The sequence below is a fragment of the Centruroides sculpturatus genome, unplaced genomic scaffold (genome assembly GCF_000671375.1).
Source record: "Centruroides sculpturatus isolate CEXI.00-Female unplaced genomic scaffold, Cexi_2.0 scaffold169, whole genome shotgun sequence".
NCBI classification, from domain to species: domain Eukaryota; kingdom Metazoa; phylum Arthropoda; class Arachnida; order Scorpiones; family Buthidae; genus Centruroides; species Centruroides sculpturatus.
In genome coordinates, this window is record NW_019384492.1 from 645,200 (window position 1) to 657,800 (window position 12,601).

General features: G+C 28.9%; 2 protein-coding genes across 2 annotated transcripts; one reads left to right on the forward strand and one right to left on the reverse strand.

Moving 5' to 3' along the window:
• Positions 1 to 126: 126 nt before the first annotated feature.
• LOC111621825 (COX assembly mitochondrial protein homolog) lies at positions 127 to 4,952 on the reverse strand. The gene is made up of 4 exons (XM_023364085.1): positions 4,852 to 4,952; positions 4,664 to 4,765; positions 4,490 to 4,580; positions 127 to 300 (listed from the first exon to the last, which is right to left on the reverse strand). Exons 1-4 carry the CDS (start codon positions 4,907 to 4,909, stop codon positions 183 to 185), a joined length of 369 nt encoding a protein of 122 aa, XP_023219853.1. The 5' UTR covers positions 4,910 to 4,952; the 3' UTR covers positions 127 to 182.
• Positions 4,906 to 12,579, forward strand: LOC111621824 (splicing factor 3B subunit 6-like protein). Its single transcript, XM_023364084.1, has 4 exons — positions 4,906 to 5,047; positions 5,153 to 5,271; positions 7,295 to 7,433; positions 12,426 to 12,579. The coding sequence occupies exons 1-4, from the start codon at positions 5,024 to 5,026 to the stop codon at positions 12,510 to 12,512; spliced, it is 369 nt and encodes a 122-aa protein (XP_023219852.1). The 5' UTR covers positions 4,906 to 5,023; the 3' UTR covers positions 12,513 to 12,579.
• Positions 12,580 to 12,601: the final 22 nt, after the last annotated feature.

Genomic DNA, 12,601 nt, shown 5'->3' on the forward strand with positions numbered 1-12,601 from the left:
ATTTGTTATAAAGTGTGAATTCAAGTTTTTTGTTTTTATTAATTTGGAATATGTAGTTATTCCTATATAAATGGGAAGTATTGTTAAACTGTGATATGTAAACGAAATGAAATTAAAAGATTTGTATAAGATTTGTAGATAAATATTTTATTATATACATACTACAAGTAAATATTTAGTATCTACATTGACTCCATTGGTTTCCTTTTCATTGACTGTTTTATACCTGTTTGTCTATATTCTGAACGCTCCTTTAAGTATTCTTCTATGCACAATTTCTTAAATTGTGGATTTTCATACCTGTGGGAAAAAACAATTTTAATAATAAGAGCTTATAAAATTTTATATCAAAAGGTTTGTCACCATTGTGAAAAACTGACTTGATATTTTGTAATTTGAATGAAGCATGCACTTCACATTTTTCTCTTAAATATTGATGATTCTTAATCAAATTTAAAGTATAATCTTGTAAAATTGTAAACAAACATTGATCATTTATTGGCTGTAAAAAATATATCAATTTTCAAATAAAAATGGCTGGCTGTATTAGAGTAGAGTGTCATTTATCCGAAAGCTGGTCAACCGAAAGTGTTCCAGTCGGCAAATTTAAATATCCGCTAGTGCTGTGGTGCTGCAACCTTTGGCTATGCTGCAGCACTGGCACTTTTGTGTAATGTTTTTCTGAGGACTGTGTCGAGACGTGTGTTGCACTGAATCGCATGTTTTTGATACTAGATTAACTTCTAAAGTATAATTTTTTTTGTTTTTATCAAAAAAAAAAAAAAAAATACTTTAGAAGTTAATCTAGATATATTATTCAATATATTTATTTTGTTTGTACAAAATAAAGAAATAATTTTTAATGATACAATAGACAGGATTATTATAAAAATTTTTGTTAGGCTTAACTCAACGAAAATTCAACACAAAGCGACACACAATGGAGAAAAATTTCAACATGGGATAGGTTAATATATTTTTTCATACATAATCGGTTATCTGAACAACCTCAGTCCCCAATTGATTTGGATAAATGATGCTCTACTATATTTACATTAAGAATATATAGAAGTGTGAAAACTGACAGTTTCTTTTGTCATTTTTGATCACTAGGAACAGTCTTCCTTTACAGAGACGATCTTTTATTAGAGGATGCTCATCTGTAAAATTATGTGAAACAGTTTAAAAAAATCATCTTGTGATAAACCAACAATTAAAAATACATTTTTGTGCAATATTTAGGTAGATTAATCATCCAAAAGTTACAAAAATCAATTATTTTCTTAAACCCAAAAGAGAAGACTGAATCATTCAAGTTATTTTGAATGACTCCAATAAATAGATGATGGTTCATTTAAATGAAAAATAATTGATCATCATATTTTATATATACATTGTTCAACTGATGTATGCTACAATCTTCAGATTCAGAAAAAGTGTTCAAGAATTTTTCTGCAGCCAAAGCTGGCTTGTGAAAATGTCAAAAATATTTTTTTACACTGTTATCCTATGGGTAAAAAGGCAATTGGTTTGGGGTTTCAGGTCTTTTGCCTGGGAGTCCCAAACCAATCTTTTATAAACTCATTACTGTAGTAAAAATATCAAAATTTAAATTTGGGCTACAATGTGGGGACTTAGATTGCTGGTGTAGTGCAGGCAAAGGGTGCAATGGCACAGTGCTAAAGGTTTGTTAACTTGCCAGAGGTTGTGTTAAAAAATGAACGAGGATAGTGGGAGATTTCCCACAAAAATTCCTAAAAAAAAATGTTTGAAGTTATACTAAATGGGGTTCCCTAATTCAAATGGTCCTGGGACCATTTGAATTAGGAGTCCCCATGAAGCTGTAATATGCCAATGTTTTACATATATAGAGTTAGCCAATAAGTCCATGCAGTTTTTTAATGTGTAAATGAAAGAATTTTTTCAGAAAAAGCATGAAACTTTAAACAACAAAACTTCATTCAATAACAGACTGTTTTGATCTACATCTTATATTTGGTCAGCTCCATAATTCCTCAAAGCTTCCTATCTTTCTTGGCAAAAAACCATTTCAAGTGCAATTTGATGCCTTCCTTGGAAAGGAAGTGCTAGCCATTTAAATTCTGGAGAGCATAACAGGTAATCAGAGGGGACAATATCTGGTGAATGTAAAGGATGTGGCACGACCCAGCCCAATTCCAATAATTTTTTCTCTATTTGCAAAGATGAATGATGTCTGGCATATTTGTGATGGAAGATGATATCCTGGTTTATCAATTCTACTTGCTTCTTATAGATAGCTGCATTCAATTAGTCCAGTTGGCTACAGTATACATCTGAATTGATTGTTCTGTTCTTCAGAAGCAGCTAATAAAACAACACACTTCCATTCCCAGAAAGTTGAGAGCACGATCTTTATTTGGATGAATCCCTGATCTTGAAATAGTTTGCTGTGCAGTTCCTATGATTGTTTGCACTTGACATTGTTGTAAATACTCCACTTTTCAATGACAGTTATCTGCTTCAGAAATGGATCACTTTCTTTGTGTTTTTTATGGATTGCTAATGAAATGCATTCTAAGAGATTTACTTTGGTCAATTCTTGTTTGAGCCCAAACATTGAGCCTGCTAAGAGAACCAAGTTGATGCAGATGTTTTCTACACTCAATTTTGATATTGAGAATGTCTCATGTCATGTGTGGATTGGTGTGAATTAGTCCTTCACTTAGTGTTGATCTCTTGTGACTGGCCCAAGCATGGTGTGTCTTGGACAAAAAAATCTCCAGAATAAAATCTTGCAAAGCACTTCTTGCACACATGTTCTTTCAAGGCATCCTTGTCATACATTGTACTGTACATAGGTTTTTACAAGTTTGTGCTGCATTTTTGGCTTTTTTAAAATAAAAAAGCCTAACATGCTGAAAATGCTCATTTTGCTTATTCATCTTTTAATTGACATTAAACACACAAAACACCAACCAATCTTTATGCATTTTTTTTTTTTTTAAACATTGAAATTTCAATTTTAAATGGTTACAAACTTACAAAATTTGAACTGAAGTTTGTTGCTTTTCATAATGTCTACCACTATCTAACAACAAAACTACAAGGACTTATTGGTCAACCCAATAAAACATTTTGCTACCTGAAAAAGCATGGTGGATTTTTAATTTTACAATATGGTTAAGAAAAATAGAATAGAAACTTAAATAAACTTTTCATAAAATTTAGAATGAATAATAATTAAACATTAATTTAAGAATAAATATTTATGCTTCTGTATGTCAGACATACAGAAACACAAGCAAACATGGTCAGTAATTTTAAACAACTGGAGAAGATCTACAACCAACCCCAAGCTACAGTACATGTATATCTTGCATATCATGAGTGCTACTTGCCATAGCATGCTTAGAGGAAATATGTATAATTGCTCTATAAACCTATGCTGAAAGTCCAGCCCTTGATTCTCTAAGATGGGAGTATTCCACATTACTTGAAATATGGATTCTAAAATCCATATTTCAAGTAATGTGGAATACTTTACTATTATAATGAGCTTTAGAGCTCATTATAATAGTAAAGTACATATTTGGCTGGAGCCCTTTAGTAAGTAAAATACTCTAAAGCTCTTTGATTCTCTTGATAAAGACATACACATAAAACCAATGTAATAAAAACTATATGCATCTTTAATTAGTTTTATCATATATTCCTGCTTTATATACTTTAGAATATAAAGCAGGTATTTAGCCAAGTAAACCAAATTTCATACATCTTCAAGTTTGTCTTTGTCTCTCAAGATTGGCATCACAGTAGAAAGTAATCGTTTAACAGCTATATCTATTGAATACTTTAGATATGGTTTTCAAATTAAAGCTAGAAAAACTTGCCTGTGGGAGGATTTTATACATTATTGTGCAACTTTATTAAATTGGTTTGGTTTGATGGAATATTGCAACACAACTCATGGTTGCCTCCTAAGAAGACTATCCTTGAAAAACTGGCCCCTATTTAGGTGTTAAATGAGACATTAACACAAAATAAAATTCTATTTTTTAAAAGATACTATACAATCTGTATCAGTTTTGCTAACCACAGATCCATCTTAAAACAGGCATTACATCTATGTCGGTGGGATTGCCAGATTCAAGCGATACCATCTTTCGACTATTTAGCCAAGTAAACCAAATTTCATTTTACTTCATAAGCCAAATGGTTGGAAAATTTTACAAAGTTTGGGGTTCAGAATGCGTACATCGTCTCTTAATTAACAGGCATTCTCTACCACGAACGAAAGTCGAACGTACCATACAAGTTTAAGTGGAAGCAACAAAAATTGGATGGAAAATATAATTTTTCTTGTAAAATTAAATGTCAACCGTGTTCAATGATACCGAAACCATGAGAATGCTTCTTTACTATCTTTGATTCCACGTGCAGAACAAAGGAAACGTGTTATTATAAACGATTATATTAGAAATAAAAGTTTACGTTTAAAAATTCATACCAATTTTGAATGCATTTCTTTAACTCCGAGTTTTGTTTTCGGCACTTAATTACCATGCTGAATCCGCTCATTTTGCAACAGTCTTCAAATTCTATAAATAATAAATATTACATTATTTTTCACTTAAAATATTTAAATACGTATCTTATAAGCGGATTTACGAGTAGACCAAACCTTTTACTTCGTCCGTACATTTCCCTTTAGCTTTTTCGCGCATCAATTTGGGTATGAGAACTTCTCTCTCGACTCTCCTAAGCGAGCGATCATTCGGATCTCCTATCCAATCACAAAACGCGGGTTACGTCTTCCAATTATCAAATAATAATAATAATAATACTTTTTAAAATCATATGTAAAAATACCTAAGCCATGCGGTCCGAGAGAAAAGTTGGACGGCAGCACCGTAGATTTTTCTTCCATATTTTGTTGTTTCGTATTTCCGACACCTGGTGGCGTTCGAGATTAGTTACGAAGGAATTACGTCGGAAAGTTTGTCACGTTTGATTCAATTGCTGGACTTTTATTCGAGTAAAAATGGCGATGCAAAGAAAAACAAATGTAAGTTTGTAATATATTTAATTAGAATGCTTGCTTGTCTCTGTTTCCATCGTTATTGTTTAATGGTAGGCGATGTGTGAAATTGATTAAGGTTAAATCTTTCAGGTTCGACTTCCTCCAGAAGTCAATAGGATATTGTACGTTCGTAATCTTCCGTATAAAATAACAGCCGAAGAAATGTATGATATATTTGGAAAATATGGCGCCATCAGACAGATCAGAGTGTAAGTAAAATTTTCGTGGATTTAATTATATACAAACTGAATATCAAACAGCCTTTGTTAATATACTTTTATTTATTTCAATATACGAACTAAAATTTAAATGTAATACAGCATTTATAATTTTACTCTGATATATTTGTCCATTACGACCTTCTACAATAGTCGAGAACTGATCACAATTCACAAATCAGTATCAATCAAATGTTTTCTTGCATTAGGCCTGAGATTTAGAACCGTTTACAAATGTTTAATATTTTGGTAAAATTCCAGAGTTTGTTTTGCATTTTTTTCTTAATTTTGGTTTCTTGAGAGACCTCACTAGTAGACATGTCCTAAATGGATAGAAATGTTTAGGTGTGACACATAAAAAGAGCTCTAAACAAATTGTAGGACTACTTATTGACTGTGTCCCATTCGAGTGCCATTGCTTGAGCTTGTTGTGGAGTGGCAGATGCATAGAAAACATGTGGCATGACCTCGCTTCTATGTCGCTTGGTTGTGTGACTACGCAAAAGTGGTGCATTCCTTTGCCATGTGGTGTCTCTGATGTGCTTCTGGCATTGTGTGATAGAGCAGTGAGTGATGTCTTATTCTTAACACGTGATTACCTTTTTGTGACTCCGAACGGACCACGGTTTGCTAAACGTTGCTTTAGTTATGCCTCTGTAACATTGTAACACACTAATACGAAATCCACTGAATTAAGATTTGATAATGATGATTTATTTTTTGAGATTAACTCCAATAAAAGCAGAATAAATAAAATAATAAATAATCAAATTACTTTAAAATTCAGATTAACTGCTTATGACTATAAATTTATCATCTAAATTTACAAATTTATAGTTTTATATAACTAATCCCTTTATATATAACACTAAATATAATAATACTGTATGTAAAATGTGTGACCAATACCATATAAAGGCTTTTATGTTTGGAAATAAAATGTTTTATTTAAAACAATACAGAGCAGTTGTTTTTTTCATTCCAACTCCTTGTGGACCAATACTTTTGTGAAATTAAATAAAATTAATTATAAAACATATCAACTCTGACCCACAAATCACAGTTTGAGTAGCACTGTGTTAAAGAACACAGATGCAAAGTTCAGTCAGTCACGAGTAAAGGGTATTGGCATCAAGTTAGCCCCAAACTTTCTTTTTAATTTCTTTTGTGAATCATTTGTTGGTCTGTTAAGATTGTTAGTGAATAGTTAAAATAATGAAAAGATTTATCCTATTTATTTATTTATTTAGTTGATTATATGAAACAACGAACATAAAACGTCTCGCTAATGACAATAATTCTATTATGACGTAGATTATCATGACATAGAATAAATATTACTCAGATGCAATAAAAAATATTAAATGTCGTGATATAGCTATAAATATACATATAAAATGTTTTTACTCAGTTAGTAATTCATTAATTAATACATATTGAGTTTTAATGAAGGGATTAGAATCAAAGCTGTCAAAATTTAGAAGTTGGAGTTAGAAAATTAAAAACTGCAGAATCAGAGCTGGAGTTGGTGGTTTTGTGTACTGACTCCACAACTTTTCTATTTTACATTAATTTTTTCTTGTTATTGATATTCTAATTTAATTTTTTTTATTGAATAGATTACACTCAGTTTTGCAGCAAAATCTAGATAGATTCATTTTACTTAAAAAATTTTGTAGCTTTCTGTCCAAGCAGATGATGTTTTTTGATAATGAAAATAATGTTTACATATAAAATTATTTTCTCAAATATTATCTATATTGATTTAATAATTTTACAAAAACANGAAACAATTCCAAATATTGAAATAATTAATACATATAAATATGACATATTCATATAATTTTGTGTAAGATTACAAATCAGCAGCAATTTCATTGTGAACTTGTCATAATAAAATAATTGCTCCTTATTCTATAAGTAATTATATAAGTATAAAGATTAAACTACAAATTATATTCAGATTATTGTTTAAGATTTTTATACAAATATTGAAATAATTAATATATTATAGAGGCAACACACCTGAAACAAGAGGAACAGCATTTGTTGTCTATGAAGATATATTTGATGCCAAAAATGCTTGTGATCATTTGTCTGGATTTAATGTTTGTAATCGTTACTTAGTTGTTTTGTACTATCAATCAAACAAGGTATGTAATATGAATATATATACAGTACTATAATATAATATAAGTTAAAATATATTTTTTAATTGAAAATTTATGTAGGGAATATATTTAATAAATAGAGAAATGTTTATAATTTGTAATATTTTATATATATAATTATTGTTTTTGGAAAGAATAAATACTTTAATTAAATTCTTTAATAGTCACTGTCACTTATGAAAAATTTATGAGTATTATAAATATTAATTATTGAAACTAAGTTGTTTATTTAACAATTACAAATTTTTGTTCATCAGTAGAGAGTGGGACCAAAATAACAAAGAGTACACAAAAATTCGTACAAGGATACACTACATATGATTCAGACTGTTAAACTGTTATAATTTTTTGAAATTTCTGATATTTTTGCAAGAAATTTGAAATGATAAAGAATAAAAAAATGCCACATACAATATAATGTCATGCTTAAATTTTCAGATTTTTCAAAAATTTAAATAGTACATTTCAAAGAATTTTCATTGCTAGTTAGAGTATGATGACAGAGTGATGTACATTTGAAATTCAGCACATTGGCACCCTTTTTATTCTGGGAAATACTACAATACATGAATTTTAGCTTAGAAATTTTTATATTTTATTCTGTGATGATATTAATTAAATGATTAATAAAATTATTATTTAATAATTTTGTTTTTTCATTTATGATAAATGAATACAAAAGTAATAAAGAATTTTAAGTAAATAAATTTTTTAAATTAAAATTTGTAATTTCAAATTTTATTACAAAGTAATGAAAATTATTACAGACAAAAAGTAATAAAATAAATGTTTGTATTTCAATATTATTTATTTTTTACATTTCATATTTTTATACTTTATTGAGATTATCCTTATTTTTAGTTTTTTCATCATATTGATATTTTAAATTTTCTGCTCAAAATTAAAAAAATAGTAAACAAATAATCTGTTAAATTTTAAAATTTTACAAGTTTCCTAATTAAATTATCTATGTTTAATAGTCAGATATAATATATGTTTTATGGAGTATCAATTTGAATAGTAGGATAGTTTAAGCCATAAAGGAATCATTGTATTTCTCTAAGGACTCCGATTCAAATTTTTATGGGTGGTTTTACCAAGATATCTCAGGCTTTGTTTATTATCAACTAGTCTGACCAAATTCATGATGCTTAAAAAGTGTCTGCAGAACAAGAGAGAGAATCAATTTATTACTAATACATTTAGCAAAGAAAATTAATGTAAATTATCATTAATTAAATAAATTTTAAAATGTAGCTAATTATAAGATTTAATTAAAATCAGTATTGCAGAAATTTTAATAAGTATTAACACTAATTTTTACATAAAATATATCAATAATTGAGCTCCTCTGGAGAACAAAAGAGTAAGTGTCAAAATGGAAATTTTTAAGTTATATGGAAAATAAAATAATGAATGAGCACTAAATCTGAATTGTTTAATGCTTATATTGTACTCAGTATATTTAAGCATTATTCAAAAACCATCCCATACTGGCATAATTAAAACAAGAAACAAAGACCAGACTTTTCTTATACATTAGAAAAGCTAAAAGAATAGGAATATATTCTGAATATATTATTTTGTTCCTTCTAGCAACTCAATTATGAAATTTAATTATTGATACATTTCTGCAAAAAATGGGAAAATAAAAAACCAATTGTTAATCATTCATTTTATTATTATTAAAATTTAAAAATATTTAATAATAAACTAATTGGAATTGTGTTGAGTTAATTTATTGAGCTTCCTATTAGAACTAATATTCTTCCATACTAAAGAAGGGATAAATAATCTTGAAATGCATCTACAGCTACTAAATGGCAATTTATGAAATAAAGGTATTTGACAAGATAAGCCGATTTTTTTTTAACTAATTAGTTCTTACAGGAAACTCAGTAAAAAAAACTGTTAATTTAATAGTATATTCATTGATATCATAAATGAGAAACTGTAGTTTAACAAAACAATATCAATTATATATAAAACTCAAAATAATGTTTTATTGCTAAACATTTTGAGCTTTATATATGTGTGTGTAAACTAAAAATCCAGAATAAGTTCCTCTATTTTTTTTCTGTATGTGTGTGTTTACATAAACAGTTCACATGCAACATCAGAACTGAACTTACAGATTTGCTGTTGCATGTGAGTTGCTTATTTGATTTCAAATGTTGTTTTTTGAAATTTGTTTGAGTTAGAGAAATGGATGTATTTTAAGACTTCCATTTCTCTAACTCAAACAGAAAAGGAATGTAGAAAAATTATTGAAAATTTTTATACTAAGAATTTGATAAATGGTAAACTTTTTACTGTGGAATATTTTAAATATATGGGCATTCAAAATATCACAATATATAATATAATTGAGTGAGTGGAAGAGAAGAAAAAGCTATCTAGGGTTGAAGGAAGTGGAAGTGGTTAAAATGACTGAAATAAAGTGTAAGTAACTAACTGATGATATACTGTTGGTAAGATGATACTCTGTATTGCCTTGTCTCTTGCCAAGTTCACTGAAATAACAAGAAAAATTCAGGTGTTTTTGAGTATCACTCATTTAAAGAAATTATATCATATGTGTGCTGAAGCAAAAATAAGATATGGAATAACTGTTTGCAGTACTGCATCCAATTATGCAATTAACAAATACAAGTGGAACAAAATTGTTTTATTTGAGCCATCCGTAACGTACATTTTAGAGATTTGGTGACAGAATATTATCAAATTGATAAAATTGACAGAATCTGTAGCTTATATATAAAATAAATTTTACTGGCAAGCCACAGATTCATTAAGGGTAATAAGGATAATAGTTACCTCAGAAATACAATTAAAAAATATCATATTGTTTCTATCCAAAATACCTGGACATGTCCCTGTGGTCAAACTTGTGGTCGGAAAATCATCGCCATTTCAAATGATAATACACTGGAAACTTTATATTTGTAATTTATGATAATACACTGATTAATGATAATACACTGGAAACTTTATAATTGTTCTTAAAACCAGGGCTGCGGAGTTTGTAAAAAAATACTTGGCTTTGACTCCTGATAATTTTAGTAGGCTGACTCCGGCAAAATTAAATACCAAGTCATTGTATAAGGGCAGAGGCGCTCATAGGGGTTACCCTACTCTGAACTCTGAAAAGAGCCTGGGGCATTTACCGACATACTTTTATAGCTAGTATTTTTAATACTTAACTTACATTAATATTTATTTGTATAAAAAAAATTAATTTTTAACAAATATTTAATAGGATGAGAAAGGGGGTGATTAAATTCTACTTACAAATTTTTGTTCATCAGTAGAGAGTGGGACCAAAATAACAAAGAGTACACAAAAATTCGTACAAGGATACACTACATATGATTCAGACTGTTAAACTGTTATAATTTTTTGAAATTTCTGATATTTTTGCAAGAAATTTGAAATGATAAAGAATAAAAAAATGCCACATACAATATAATGTCATGCTTAAATTTTCAGATTTTTCAAAAATTTAAATAGTACATTTCAAAGAATTTTCATTGCTAGTTAGAGTATGATGACAGAGTGATGTACATTTGAAATTCAGCACATTGGCACCCTTTTTATTCTGGGAAATACTACAATACATGAATTTTAGCTTAGAAATTTTTATATTTTATTCTGTGATGATATTAATTAAATGATTAATAAAATTATTATTTAATAATTTTGTNGCTGGAGTCGGAGTTGACACATTTTTTCCAACTCCATAGCCCTGCTTAAAACACAACATTATAGGTGATAAAATATGAAATTTCACTTTTGACACTGAAACAGCTCTACAATCAAGTGAATTGTTCTCAAAAAGTGAAGCAAGACCAAAAAGACTATGTCAAATAAAGTCAGTCAAAAATCAAGGGTCATGTTGACTGTTTTCCTTGATTATCATGGTGTTGTGCATCATAAAAATTGAATAAGAACCAAACTGTCAACAAAGAATATTATTTGAGCATTTTGCATTGTTTGCAGTGAAGCAATTTGTAGAAAATGACCTGATCTGTGGTGAGAAAACTCATGGATGTTGCACCATGACAATGCACCTGCTCACAATGTTTTTGTGAAACCAAAAAAATATGGTCCACAAGCTTTGTATTCATCTGCTATAGCACTATATGAGTTTTTCCTGTTTCTTCAACTAAAATTTCTGCTTCTTCACCACTGCTTTGAGTCAATTGATGTCATGAAACAAAATTTGCTGCAAGTTCTGAAGGGGTTTCATTAAAAAGACTTTAAGCATGTTTCGAGGAATGGAAAAAATGTTGACATAAGTGCATTGCAGTGGGATGGAATTACTTTGAAGGGGACAAAATAAATTCAAATCTTGCATTTTATTGAATCATTCCTGATACTTTTTGATTACAGGGATATAGTGTGGAGTGCATCAAGAACAGACTAGTCCCATTTATGAAGCACTTCCATATGAAGATTACATGCTTGGGCCAGATATGATAATGTCCCAGTTTGCTTAAAGTTTACTGCTTTTGATCAATTGGGTCATGATGTATTCCTTGTAAAATAATGTGACTAAGGTACCGCAGATGAGATTAATCATACATTTTTGGTACTAGTCAAAGCAGAGTGTGTGATGGAGGATGAGGCTAATTTCAACATGAATGATGGAGATGGAAATCTATGTGCGAAGGAGCTTGTTACAAACTATTTTACAAAATCATTCAGAACAAGCTCCACCAATTTATGATTAACAACTTTCAGAACCATCTGAAAAGTATGAAAACAAAAGTTCAAAAGGCATGTTAGATTTTGTTAAACTGATAAACTCCTCAAATATATTTTCTTTATTTTAACGTGCTTTGTTTATTTTGTAACCCTATAACTTTCAGAATAAATCCATTTTCTTATTCTGGATTTTTAGTTTACAGACTTAGTTCCATGTATGTGCATTTTTCAATAATTACAATAAAATTGAATTATTTGTTCTTACAGGCATTCAAGCGTATTGATCAAGACAAAAAACGTGATGAATTAGATCGATTGAAAAAGAAATATGGGGTTGCCACAGATGAAAAATAATTGTATATTATACAAGATATAATGTATTCTTGTATAGTCCTTTATATACAATTTTATTTTATTTTTAATTTTTTTTTTTCATGTGTATC